Source organism: Diabrotica undecimpunctata, chromosome 2, assembly GCF_040954645.1.
Source record: "Diabrotica undecimpunctata isolate CICGRU chromosome 2, icDiaUnde3, whole genome shotgun sequence".
Classification (NCBI taxonomy): Eukaryota; Metazoa; Arthropoda; class Insecta; order Coleoptera; family Chrysomelidae; genus Diabrotica; species Diabrotica undecimpunctata.
In genome coordinates, this window is record NC_092804.1 from 120,161,919 (window position 1) to 120,176,638 (window position 14,720).

Genomic DNA, 14,720 nt, shown 5'->3' on the forward strand with positions numbered 1-14,720 from the left:
GTTACCGGTATTATTACCGAAAATCATATGATTTTCTGTATTAATACCAGTAACACCATCAATATGTGGTGGATTTTACAAATGTTAAAAGTGACCTCCATTTTTTTGAATACACATTCGACAATCATAGGCTTCTGACGAAATCGATTTGCAGCTTCCACGATTCTATTCCTTAGTTATTGTTCGTGCATAATTGGTACGGAATATACGTACCCTTTCATAAAATCTCAGAAGCAAAAGTCAATGGGGTTAAGATCTGCACCTCTGGGTGGCCAAGAAATAGGCGCATCAGGGCCCCTTCCAATCCAACGTCCAGGATACTGATCGAAAAGATATTCTCTTATTTCATTATGGTATCAGTCTGAGACAAACAAGAAACTGTATAAGACAACTAAACTCAGTGTTGTGGGATAAGAACATTACGATAAAGACAAAAAAGAGAATATATAACACCCTGACAAGAAGTATCCTGACTTATGGGTCCGAAAACTGGACAATAAACAAGAGAAATAGAGGTAGAATAAGAGCAGTAGAAATGGAGTTCCTGAGGAGAAGCTGTAGACTTACAAAAAGAGACAGAATTGAAAACGCAGAGATTAAGCGGAGAATGGGAGTGCAATCAGACATAATCGACTATATAGAGGAGAAGAGACTATCCTGGTACGGCCACGTCAGAAGAGCGGACAGAGGACGCTGGATAAACAAAATCACAGAATGGAGCCCGATTGGAAGAAGAAAGAGAGGAAGACCCCGAAGGTCATTCAGAGATGAAATCGACGAGGCTATGGAGAAAAGAACCCTGCGAGATGGAGACTGGAATGACAGGGAAAATTGGAGAAAACGGTTGAGTGAAGGAAGACAGTGAAAACTGTGGAAATCCTTAGTAGTAGTAGTTCATTATGGTAATGCGCTGGAGCGCCATTCTGTAAAAACCACATATTTTTTCTGACTGCGAGATTGACCTCGTCTAAGTACTCTGGTAACACGTTTTGTAGAAAGTGTAAATAATTTTCACCGTTTAAATTGTTTGTAAGAAATACTGGCCCTATTAGGTTATTATCCACAATTCCTGCCCAAACATTGATTCTATAATTTCTTTGGCGATGGGGGTTTTCTTCGGGCTAGATGTGCGTATTATGATGGCTCGTAATGCCATTTCTGTTAAAGGTAGCTTTGTCGGTAAACAAAACATGATCAATAAAATTGACATTTTGTGTTTTCCGTTAAAAACCAATCACAAAACCCCATTCTTTTAGGATAATCTTCATCCAGAAATTCTTGAACGGGAGTTAAGTGTTAAGGACGAAACTGCTGTTCCTTGAATCTTCTCCAAATCATCATATGAGAAACATCTAATTAAGTCTCTACTACTCTTGTACTACTTGCAGGGATTTCTTCAATTGCTTGCAAAATTTCTTCATCATTTGTATCTACTTTTGGTCGACCATTATTACCAACAAGTTGCGGTCGCAATGTGCATGTTTCTCGTAAACTACGATCAATGGAAAGAAATAATCGTCTGCCTGATGTATTTCGATTAGGATATTTTTCTGCATAAAGCCTTGCAGCTGCTGCATGCACTATTCCCTTGGCATTTACCTGTAATTACCAAATTACCAATAATTATCTAAAACCCTAATCTAGCCTGTTCAAACTTACCAAGAATTAAATGCATATTTGCCATTTCTCAAAACGTGTACACTATTGTAATAGAAAATTTAATTTTTCTTAATAATCTTAAATGCACAATAATTAGAATATTTAATACTGACAATATGTATTGTTGAAGCTACTATTTAATACATAGTAACCATAGCAACACGTGTTATACAGCCGACTAGAGAATTTTTAAATCGTAATAAAAAAGTAGCCCCATCTCGATAAAAACTGGCTTATCGAAAAAGTACTAAGAGGCAAAAAGTTTTAAAAACATTGTGTTTAACTAATGGTACCACAATAATAATTTAATTGGAACGTATACAAATAGTTAAGGGGGTTTAAGGAAACAAAACCCCCATAAAATTTTTATGGGGTGTTCAAATTTTACTGTTATTTTTTTAAAGATATTTCTGATGTCAGAAAGCCACATGTCCATTTTCAATATAAAATCAGTTTTCAATATATTGGAAAACATCGATTTTCATTTTGTAACTTCAAAGGACTGTAACTTTTTTTATGTGCACATTTGTACTAAGGTAAATTAGGTTCAATCAAACTATTGTTGGTCCCAGAATAGGTACATGATTTACTTTATGACCTACCCTTTTGTTACACCCTGCATATTTCAAGTACTGAATAAATCTACTAATCAGACTTAAAGTGCAACAAAAAGAATATTACGATATTTATAGAGAACTTAAACTTTGGCACTGACTTACCATATACAGGAGGGTGAGTACAATTTTGATGGCTTGAGTTGGAGTAGCGGTAAACCCAATCGTAAGAGTACTAATGGGTCGATTATTTTTTATTGTGGAAATACAGCTTCTTGGTTTTCAACACAGCAACGCACTGTAGCTCTATCAACCTAATATCTAGCACCTACGGCTACGAATAAAGAACTTATTTCATGGAGAGGAATAGCCGAATGTTTGGATATTGTAGAACAAAGTGAATACTATAAGCATGCTCATAGTAGACAACAAAAGTGCTATTTATCCAATGGAAAGTTTCGGAAATAGCAAAAGAAATACACATGTAAATACTTCATCAAAAATATCGTTGCCAAAGATATAATTTGAGTGAAAAATAAACGAACTGAAGAAAACCTAACCGATTTGCTTACGGAATCGCTGTCAGTGAAGAAAGAATATTTTAAAGAGAAGATTGGATTTTTGTAAGATTCATTATTTTATGATGAAATTTGACAAACCATTATTTTCTCTTTGCTGTATTTTTGCAAATATATATGTCTTTTCTATAGGTAAATGTGTCGTATTTTGTGAATAAAATAAACATCCACGAAGTCATTTTGAGTAGTATTTCGATACAATTCTAACATAACTAATTTAGTAATGTTAGATTGTGGCATGAGATTTTTAAAAATGCTACATTTGACGAGAACCAAAAGATTTAAAACAGCTATTTGAAATTGAAACGTTAAAAAACGGTGAGTGCAGAGGAGCACCGCTCTAAGTAACATTTTGAGTAAAAAATACCTGTAATATATGCCACAATGTATTACTCCGCTGTTATTTCTACTCTGATGTTTTCCAAAAATACCTTCCTTTTCGATTAATGCTGTTGTTAAATTCGGATTTTTTTTCTTTAGCTGCCTAGCTATAGCTGTACCTATTATACCCCCTCCAACTACAGTTGCTTCATACTGAGGAATGTCATCTTTAAAAGTTTTACAACTCGCATTTTGTTGAATATGTAAAGAACATCTTCGTGTGTTACTTTTAAAAATTTGTTTGGCAGTTTCCTTCCAAAAGTTCAACATAATAAAAAATTACTTGACTTTAACCATTGACATTTACTGAAAATATTTTTGAAAGATAATACAAACATGACGTTAAAAAACGATACTAGGTAGGTTAAAGTTTTTTTTTGTATATCCCCATTTATTTCAACAATATGTTCCTTCCTTAGGAACAATAAGTTAAATGTATGTTCCATACATAACAATAAGTTAAATGTATGTATGTAAACTTCCATTACAATGAAGTTTCCCTTTAAGTAAACATTCAATAATGAGTGAACATAAATTCAACTAATGTTTAAAAATTACTTAATATCTATTTTAGTCTAACTATTCTAGTTATTAAGTATGTTTGTTTATACCGAGTATCCCATAAGTATAACGGGTTTTATTATAGATAAGAATTTTGTTTTCTATGGTTAGTTGCGATTTTCTACCAACCGTCCAGCAGAGTTTTAATGTTTATGTAGGTTGAGTCCAAGTTGTTTCCTTTTAGTAAAGATGTGTTCCCGGCAAGTCATTCTTCCTTCCAAATATACCTAGATATTTTATGGATTCTGCTTGTGTTAGTTCACTATCGTTTAAATAAATTGGAGAACAAGTTTCCCGTCGCATTGTGAATGTCACATTGCACGATTTTGATTTGATTTTCCATGTTTTAAGCCATTTTTTAATTTTGTTTGTTCAGGTTCATTTGCAAGTTTTGTAATGCTCTTTGCGGGCTTATATGTGACGTAAGAACAGCCGTGTCATTAGAGAGTTAATGTATAGTGCTACAGAGGATATTGATAAAACGGAAGGTATAAGAAGATGCGTAAAAACAATAGGGAAGCAAACAAAAATAACTGTAGCAACTACTACGAGGTACGTAGGGACACAGGTAGAAGTAAATTGGGAAGAGGACCCAGAATTACAAAAAAAAAGGATTGAGGAACTATATAAGAAAATGGTTACGGCAGAAAACACCGAGGAAATAAGTGAAGTACTAGATCAAGAATGGCCAGAGGAGGTTTATGATAAAGTAACCATCTGTGAAAAAGAAATTTTGGAGGCAGCGGACGATGTGGCAATCTTGGTAACAGAGGATGCTGCTGACGCAAGAGTGAAGGGGGATTTTAGTGCAAGGTACCCAGACCTCCCCGGATTATACGTGGAAGAAGATAAAAATGGAGGAATTGGGACTATGTCTCAAATAACATGTATAGTGGAGAGGAGAAGACCAATGGCTGTTAAATTCTTGGCAGCAGCCAGGAAACTATTCGACCGTATGGAAAGAATGGATAGAGAAAAGATAGGGATAGCAGCACCAACAGCACTGGGAGTGGAAAAATCAAGAAAAGTGCTAAAGTGGACAGCAAGAGGAAAGAAGGTAACGGCAACGATATACGGCAAAACGTTTAAGGAAAGGCAAATAGTAGCCACAGAAACGAAAAGGAAGGTAATTATCACAAAACCGAAGGACAAGCCCTATGCTGAACTTGTAAAAGAGTTAAAGGAAGAGCTAGGAGAAAAAAAGGATGTCGTCATAAACAAGGTTAGACAAACCAGACAAGAAGGTGTGGTCCTGGAATTAGATGGAGGCAAGAAAATGGTGGAATAAGTTAGGAATTTAGTAGCATCAAGACAAGGACGCGCAACAAGAGTAGTGGCAAAAGGTGGAAGAGTAAAGAAGGGTTTGATGCTGGCGGACATGGATGGCCTAACCACAGAAAAAGACGTCGAATCAGTGGAGAAATTTGCTGGTAGGGAGGAAGCATATGAAGTAGTTGGAAAAATAAGGACAAACAGAGGAGAAAGTATAATTGGTTATGTGGAGGTGGATGAGGACATGGCCAGAAGACTTTTAGTGGCAGAAAGAATAAAGATCGGGATGGTACACGTCACGGTAAAGGAGATGGTGAAGGTGACACGATGCTATAGATGCCAAGCACATAGCCACATAGCAAGACTGTGAGGGAGAAGCAAAAGGGGGTGCTGGAAGTGTGGGATGGAGGGCCATATGCAATCCCAGTGTCAAAGTAACACTGTAGAGTGCTTTAATTATGACGAGGAAGGTGTGGTATTATCCCTAAAATATTACAATTCATAAAAAGAATAAGTCAAAAGGAACGTGTAACACACTTCGCATTTGTTTATATAAAATATGTTTAATAATTCGAATCGAGGACATTCACAAAAAATAGCCTCGATTAGAATGTGTCAGTCAGCAGAATGGTGAATCGCGACCGTATTGTTATCGTAGGTTGATAAAACAAACTTGACCCACTAATGAATGACTGCTGATATAGCAAGGACTATTATAAAAGAAACAACGATTATTATCTCGGGGAGCAGAACTAAATTAACGTCAAGATGGCAAGTCGATATACTGTAATAAATAATGCTTCACTTATCGTCTCGTATGGTAGATTTATTTAAAAGACACTAGATACTCATGATTTAGTTTATTAGTTATCTAAGTACAATACTAGATAGTACTCAGTTGACGTTGACTAACTTAGACCGTTCTCTTGATTCTTCATTCTTAACAATAATGATAATAATACCAATAATCCCGTGATTTCCAGCTATTTACCTTACGTGCGCTTGTTGATATATTATTGTTTTTACTTGTTTAATTTATACACATTATTTAATAAGCTTTTGATTACATTGCAAATTTCACTAGGTCAGAGCGCGTTCCAGTTACACCGATATTTTCAATGTCGTAAACAAATAATATATTTTGGCAAATGTGTGTCACGTAATTTAAAAGATTACTTAAATCTGATGCTTAATTAAATCCCGTTACATCCCTATCCCTCAGAAGAAAAATTTTCTGAGTGCTGTTCGTTTTAAATCAATTACATAAACTGTTTTTACTCTTCCCTTCCGAAAGAAGAAAATTTTTCGTGTCATCATCAACTGATTACTGTACATATATACATTATTTACATATACATATTTATAGAATTATATACAAATTTTTGGTACATATTTCCTTATATCTAAAAATTTTTTTTTTAATTTAGTAACCTCACCTAACCTAACATCAGCATATTATAAAGTTACCATGATTGTTCCCTTGTAATATGCTACTTATTATCCTTTATTATCTCTTAGATTAGCTTAATATTTTACCTACGTTTTTTTTAACGTTAAATCATTTAGATTATATTACATATAATATCTTACCCCCTATTATGTTATTATGTGGTTGATTACGTATTATATCTTACTCCCTATTATGTGGTTGATTACATATTATATCTTACCCCATATTATGTGCACATAATATTTACAATAACCTTTACATATTTTAAATAATAAATAAAAATTTATAATAATAAAATCTTATATTAATTCTTGTATTAATTCTTGCATTAATTCTTGCATTAATTCTTGCATTAATTCTTGCATTAATTCTTGGTACCAAGTAATAGTTCTGTTTTCACTGTTCATATACACTATTAATAACTTCGACATTTCACAATAAAGTTTTGTCGTTTTATTCATTTATTCATTTATCCCTATTTCTTTTGTTTAACTACTACTATACAGTCTAACATTTTTCTTTTTGTTATACACATTTTAAATATATATTGTACGAACTTAAAACTATATTTACACATTATATTCATTTAAATATATTTTTATATATTATTTGCATTCAAAAGTACATGTATATACTACGAGTATATTCATTGACTCTAATTGTAGCAAAGTATTGTTTCCTTAATTATTCTAGCTATAAACTCTGTGCCTTGGTCTGCTATTATTTTTCTGGGTACTCCATACCTCAAGATAAATTTTTCTACCAATGATTTGGCTACTGTTTTGGCTTATTTTATTTTCTATTACATATTCTTCTACGTAGTTGCTTAATTCGCATTGTACGTCAATATATCTGTTTCCATTTTCATCCATGTACATTTTCATGGGTTCCTTGTTTATGATTTAGTGCTTATGCCTTTGGCAGTCGTCGCATCGCTTCACGTTTCACATATTTCTCAACATTTCTTCGTAATTCGTTCCACAACTAGTATTAACTTATATTTCTGTATTTAATATATCCTATTTATTCTTTCATATCCTTCCTGTAACATGTGGAAGTCATTAATTATAACTCTTCTTGATCTGCTTATCTTGTACTATATTATGTATTGATTGTATTATGTTTATTTTGTACTATACAAGCTTTTATACTTTCCTTAAAAAAATTATTATTTTTCTCTTCGTATTTCATTAAGAATTGGTTGATTCTTTTTTCATCTCGTTTTATTCTCATTTCATTATTATCATTTTCTTTATAACCTTCTGCACTCACATTTGTGAGCCAAAATCTCAACAAGTCTCTCCGAGGGTCTTAATATTTCCTCTTGCATCGTAAATAAAATTTTAAATGTACGGATCGTAATAATAAAATATTTAACCTGGTCAGTTATATTTTACTTATTTCAAGTTTATGGACATGCTTACTACGTACATTCCAACTGTATCAAATATCATACTATTAACCTAATGTCATTATGTAATGTTTTTATGACGAATACTGTGTTTGCTTTCGTAATGAAATTATTATAGTTATGGTTTTTTTGTTTATTGTTTGGTTTCTCGTCTTTTACAAACTAACTTTTGCTTGTACATCTGGGTCTTTTCCTAAATAAAAACATCTGCATATTTTGCACTTTTTCTATGGGCCTTTTTCTTCAAATATTAATGGTTTTTACTGTGCTTAATAGTTGTTCGACTGTTTTTACTCTTTGCCTTGTTTCTTCCATATAAAATATATAAAAATTTTTCCTGGTTTTGTATCTTCGGAATAAAACTTCTAATTTATATTTCTCGATTATTTACATTTATGATTCGTATAGGTAACATAATTTTAGTCGATTTATCTATTAATCCTACTGTAAATTCCTTCTCAACTTCTGGTTTCTCTATTACTGTAACTTTTTCTTCTGTTTTTTGGTTCGATCTCGAAATTAATTTCTCCAAATATGTAATAATACTGACATATACTTTTCAAAATAATCTGTTCATCATTTTTCGCCTTTGTGCGTACTTAATTTACTCAACATCTTTTCTTCTCTTGCATATAAATACAATAATTGTAGGGAATCGTCTTTCATTGTGACAAACTTCCTTTTCAATAATTTTTCCATTTACTTTATTAAAAAAAATCATTATTCAAAATTCGTTCCGCAATTTTAATCCATTCTGTAGTTACTGTATTGTCGTGCTGGAGCCGCAGGACTCTCAGCGGGTTGGGATTCAAGTACCACCCTAGCTTATCCTCTTAGCAGCCTCCTGCTCGACGTAGGTTTCAATGTTGTCGCTGTCTCCTCGTGTCCTATCGCTATTTTCTCAAGGAGTTCTAGTGCATCTAAAAATGACTGCAGTTTACCTGCTTTTCCATCAAACTCGCTGGGTAACACCTTGCTTGCGATATTTAAAAATTCGTTTGTTGTAAGAGCCATACTTATTTCTTGCTCTGTGTCGCTATGTTCTTCCTTCTTTATAGGTTGTTGTTTCTTTGTCACAGGTAAAGAAACTGGTTTAAAATCTTTTACATTTTGAGTGTATTCTTTATCCGAAATTTCCATAATGTTATTATCATTTAAAACTTTTCTATCTCCAGTGAGTCCTTGTATTTGCAATGATTCGGCCGTTTCAATGAAGGTATTTAAATCTTCTTGTCTAATTTGTACTTCTCCATGGTATATAAATTGTAGTAAGTCTCTTAGTGCTTCGTAAGTCACGTTTGTCAAAATTACTATAGGATGTTGACAGGGATTTGACATAAAAATTTCTTTAAAATATGGGCTACCAACCGAAAGAACCATTTTATGCGCTTTTATGCATTTTCCTTGTGCTGAAAGCGTTACGTCTACAAAATCTTGACTCTTCCATAATGAATTTATTCCTGAACTCATATTTTCGTGGAAATTGTTCCAACATAATGAAAATTTTTCTGACGCCATGGTCAATTGTCTTTAAAAGTTCTTTTAAATTCGTTTTTCTTCTTTATAAATGTAACAATAATTCTAACTATCCTAATTTATTGTAGCTAAATAGTAAAATAAAAAGTCATATCCGATTTCTTCGTCTATATTAATTGAAGAATTTGTCATTTAAGCAAATTCATGTCGTAATTTAATATTTTCCGACTTAGTCACAGTATATTTTCATGGTCAAATATAAATGTTTTTAAAAATATACCTTTAATAAATAAAAATGTATGACACATTTGTTTCATTTAACAATAGAATTTGCTATATAAATAGTTATTTAGTGAAAACTTAAACATAAATCAGTGGCGGCTTTTGGGGGTAGGCAGGATAGGCCGGGCCTACCCAATAATTTTAAGAGCTTTAAAATTGAAAAACATATATTCAAAAATTATGTTAATGCATGTAAATAACTTTTAAATGTACTAAATCACTCGATATATTAGCGTCCGTTAAAACAACTATGTTATTATATTACCACAGAAAGCATCGAATCACATTCAGGCGTTTTAAATATCATTAATAGGCCCGATCGGAAGTGGCCGACCCAGCTCACATAAGATCCCCGTACAAAAAGCGTTTGAAGCTTGCCGGACAACGATTTTTATTGTCGTGTTTATGCTTGCTGTTTAGGCACCAGACGATCGGGCCTACGGCCACCATCGTTGTCACTTGTAACGTAATTATCGAATTGTAATATAAATTTCCTTTTAAATTATGATAAAAAAATATGTAACATAATATATAATTGTAACATATTTTTAAACGAACCTTAGAAACAAACAACACAATTGCAACTCTCACACAAAAAAAAAATATGTATAACACACACTGGCGGCTACAGAAATTTTTTTGGGGGGGTCATGGATCTTGAGGTTGATTACTTTTCTCTGATGCAAGGTCACTTTTAATCTTACCACCAATAGGATAAGTGGGTTTTCAAATATGTTTAACGGGAGGGGGATGGTCATGACCCCATGACCCCTCCCTCTGGATCCGCCACTGATTACACATAGCTATATGTAATTTGCTGGCTTGGCCTACCCAAAATTTTATCACACCAGCCGCCATTGACATAAATTGTATACTCTACTTTTAAAAGCAAAAAATTGTATAGTCAACATTCTGACTTGACCTAGCTTAAATTATATTCAACTAATAATTAATAATTTTTATCTGTTAGACTGTATTTATATAAGGGATAACAAAATAAATTTACTCACACAATACATTTCACATATGGTCCTTATCAATTCACCTTTGTTCATTCTCCATTTATCCATTTATGTTCATTGTTATGAACTGGGCTGCTGTCGCGGGGCTCCTGGCGGGTTTGGTCTGGAATTTGGAGGGAATTTTCTTATCTGTTGTTGCATTTTTCCCATATATTTCCATATAACATCTAGTATGTAAATTTAAATCCATTGTAAATCCATTTAAACTTCCAGTGTGATTTTCCTCTCATCTTGAGCTTCTCTGGATGAAGACTCCTGGTTTCTACCACTTCAGGATCGCCATGTAATAAATAATGCTTCACTTATCGTCTCGTATGGTAGATTTATTTAAAAGACACTAGATACTCATGATTTAGTTTATTAGTTATTTAAGTACAATACTAGATAGTACTCAGTTGACGTTGACTAACTTAGACCGTTCTCTTGATTCTTCATTCTTAACAATAATGATAATAATACCAATAATCCCGTGATTTCCAGCTATTTACCTTACGTGCGCTTGTTGATATATTATTGTTTTTACTTGTTTAATTTGTACACATTATTTAATAAGCTTTTGATTACATTGCAAATTTCACTAGGTCAGAGCGCGTTCCAGTTACACCGATATTTTCAATGTCGTAAACAAATAATATATTTTGGCAAATGTGTGTCACGTAATTTAAAAGATTACTTAAATCTGATGCTTAATTAAATCCCGTTACAATACCACGTATTAGCACAACGTCAACTAAGTACTATTACATTTAAGGTAAGTAACTTTGTAAGAGTGTACAGTAGTGTTTTAAATACATGTACCATACGATACCATAAGCGAAGCTTTATTTATTACAAAGGTCATATACCTACGTCCACTTGGTGTCCCAAATTCAGGGGAATTATCAGAAGAGCAAGAGGTGAAGGTGAAAGAAGGGTAGGAGGTTACTGACTGAGCGACAAAATGTGGAAAAGGCGTGAAAGAGAGCGTGTGTTAAGAGTGCTGCAAACAAATGTTGGGACGGCTAGGCTAGCTCACGACCTCGCTGTGGTCTCCGCAATCGAAAAAGAAATCGACAACCTGATAGCGGCGGAGCCAAACCCCACGTTAGTGCGCAGTAGGGAATGGTTCGTGGATACGTCGGGCGTAGTAGGAGTGCAGATACTTAATAGAAAACTGAGAGTACATGGTATTGATACGCATCAGGGATTTGTGACGATACGTGTGGTGGGAGTAAATGTGGTAGGCTGCTACATTTCACCGAATTGTACAGTGGAGAACTATGAAAGTAGACTGGATGAGATTATGAATGAGGTAAGATTATTGGGAATGGGAAGAGAGTGTGTAGTGCTGGGGGACTTCAAGTCCAAAGCGACGGAGTGGGATTATCCCAGAACGGACGCTCGCGGACAAATGCTTATGGAATGGATAGGAACTCTGGACTTAGTTGTCTTAAGTAATGGTCGGGAAGCAACGTTCGTGAGGGGAAATTCGCATTTATATATCGATGTCACCTGTGCCACACAGAATGCGGCGAGAAAAATTCGGGACTGGACCGTGCTGCCGGATGACACTGCTACGGAACACCGCTACATTGGCTTTTCGATCGTCGGAGTAGGGACTACCAACGTGGAGTCATCAGCGAACCAAACAGGAAGTAGAGGTGGAGATAGAACGGACTGGCTAGCGTTTGATAAGTATTCTAGATGGTTGATAGAGGGGAGAAGATGCCAACCGCTATCGGCAGAAGGACTTGAATCAATAATAAGAGAGACTATGAGAATAGTCCCAGGGTAGATGAAAAAAAATGCCTTATTGGTGGTGCGAAGAGATCGCCAATAAGAGGAAGGAATGCATTGCCATCAGAAGACGGGCTACGAGGGCAAGAGGTAGAGGAGAAGTAACCGAGGCTAGCAGAATGGATATGTTATACAATTCGCGAAAGAGGGAACTGAACAGGATAATCCGAGCCGAGAAGAAGAGGCACTGGAGAGAGCTGTGTTACAGGTTGGATGAGGACGTTTGGGGTCAGGGTTACAAAATCGTAATGAACAAGTTCAAGCTGTACCCTCTGTATGAGATGCCACTCTACAGGAAGCTTGAGGTTACCCGAGAGCTATTTCCATCCGGCCATTGGCATGGAGTGCAGTGGGACGCCGAAGCTGAGCGAGCTGTACCTTTTACCGTAGACGAACTCAACGAAGTGTTGAGTTGAAAGACACGAAAGGCTCCGGGACTCGATGGAATACCACCAGAAGCGGTGAAGCGGTGAAACGCATTGGCAGTATGGACCCGACGTGGCTTTTGGACCACATGAATGTACTGCTTGAAACTCAGCGATTTCCGGCAAATTGAAAGATCTCGAGGCTCGTGCTACTCCCAAAGGGGGAAGACAAGTATCGACCTGTTTGCCTGCTGTCGTGCATAGGTAAATTATACGAGAGGCTCCTAAGAAGGCGAATAGACACAGTGATTGAAGAGTCAGGCAGTACGGTTTCAGAAAGAACAGGAGCCCGGTGGATGCGCTGATGGAAGTCTTCCGGGAGTTACGCGGGGTGGGGGTTAACAAGAGATGGGCAATCCTACTGTTGCTTGACGTCCGGAATGTGTTCAACACATTAAAATGGAAAGAGGTAATGAATGATCTACGAGAGAGAAGGTGTCCGAGGTACTTGATGAATTTGGTCTCCGACTATTTGTCAGAGAGAAAAATTGTGGTAGAAAAATGAGCAGTGGTTGACGTGACGGCTGGAGTGCCGCAGAGGTCGGTCCTAGGACCCACGCTGTGGAACTTGGCATATGACGGGGTTGTGAGCCAACAATACGGAGAGGGTGTAACCCCTTTCGCATTTGCGGACGACCTCGCTATGCTAGTAGTGGCGCGGGAGAGGGAGGACCTTATCTTTAGTGCACAGCCCAACCAAGTCTAGGAATGGATGAAAATGCATGAGCTAGAACTGGCTGCGGGTAAGACCGAGGCTATAATTCTCAAAGGACCAAGGAATAGCGACGGGATAACATTTGAATGCGCAGGAAAGAGAGTGGTTCCAAAGAAGTGCGTGAGGTATTTAGGGGTGACTCTGAGTCAAAACGGAAAGTGGGGGGAGCACGTAAAAGCGGTGACTCAAAGAGCTGCGGTGAGATCCGCCGCATTAGGAGGGATCATGCCCAACATCGGAGGGCCCAAATCTAAGAAGAGGAGGGCCTTTCATTCTGTTGTGCAATCGATCGTCCTCTACGCTGCGCCTGTCTGAAGTTCTGCAGTTTTAACAAAGGCGTACAGAAAGCAGCTCACCCGAGCAGATAGGAAGAGTCTATTGGAGGTGGCGTGTGCATACAGAACAGTCTCTGCCGAGGTGTTAGGAGTTATCACCGGGTGTATTCCGATGCACATGCTAGTGAAAGAAAGAGGAAGAATATACGAGAGAAGAAAATGAAGACATAGCAACAGAACGTTTAAAAAAAGAAGAAAGGGAAAGGTCCATAATGGTGTGGCAAGAGAAATGGGATGAGATGTGAAGGGTGGCACAGTGGATGAAGTCGTTGATTCCTAATCTGAGAAGATTGGGAAGCGGGAAGGATTGCGGGCACTGGCGTTTGGATTATTTCCTGACGCAGATGCTCACAGGACATGGTTGCTTTAGGGCATACCTTTACAGATTTGGAAAGGCAGAAAATGACAAATGCCTGTATTGTGAAATGTCGGACACTGTCTCACACACTCTATTGGTATGCGATAGATGGATATGTGAGAGGAGCCTGCTTGAGAGAGAGCTAGGAAGTAGGGTGCAATCAGTCACTGAACTGGTGGAGAACTGCTTAGGTCGTCAGAACGGTGGAGAGCAGTTCAGAGATATGTAAGGAGAACATTGGAAAGAAAGGAACAAGAAGAAAGGCGACCCGAAGGTAGGCAGGGTGCCCAGGACCAAGGCAGAAGATAAGGCAGAATGAGAAGGGGTGAGATTGAACATGAACAGGGAGGAATAGAGGGAGAGAAGAATTCCGTCGTAGTGGGAAAGTGCTAGAATGCGTGAGAATTGTGCGTGAATGAAAGATCGGGTGAATGCCGTGCCGATGTTGCGTCCCAATCAGGGCGA

General features: G+C 36.4%; 2 protein-coding genes across 4 annotated transcripts in view; one reads left to right on the top strand and one right to left on the bottom strand.

Moving 5' to 3' along the window:
* Positions 1 to 3,521, bottom strand: part of LOC140434827 (L-2-hydroxyglutarate dehydrogenase, mitochondrial-like) — a 34,756-nt gene extending 31,235 nt beyond the window's left edge. For all 3 annotated transcript variants that reach the window (XM_072523393.1, XM_072523392.1, XM_072523391.1), the window contains exon 1: positions 3,159 to 3,521. In XM_072523393.1, coding sequence (XP_072379494.1) covers positions 3,159 to 3,442 — 284 coding nt within the window. In that variant the 5' untranslated portion in view covers positions 3,443 to 3,521. The remainder of the gene's footprint in view (positions 1 to 3,158) is intronic.
* An 8,065-nt stretch (positions 3,522 to 11,586) lies between these two features.
* On the top strand, positions 11,587 to 12,420 carry LOC140433886 (uncharacterized). Its single transcript, XM_072521860.1, has one exon. The coding sequence runs from the start codon at positions 11,587 to 11,589 to the stop codon at positions 12,418 to 12,420; it is 834 nt and encodes a 277-aa protein (XP_072377961.1).
* The last annotated feature ends 2,300 nt before the right edge of the window (positions 12,421 to 14,720 follow it).

Excerpts from the sequence above, each read along its gene's own strand:
- LOC140433886 (XM_072521860.1), top strand. The coding sequence starts at position 11,587 with ATGTGGAAAAGGCGTGAAAGAGAGCGTGTGTTAAGAGTGCTGCAAACA.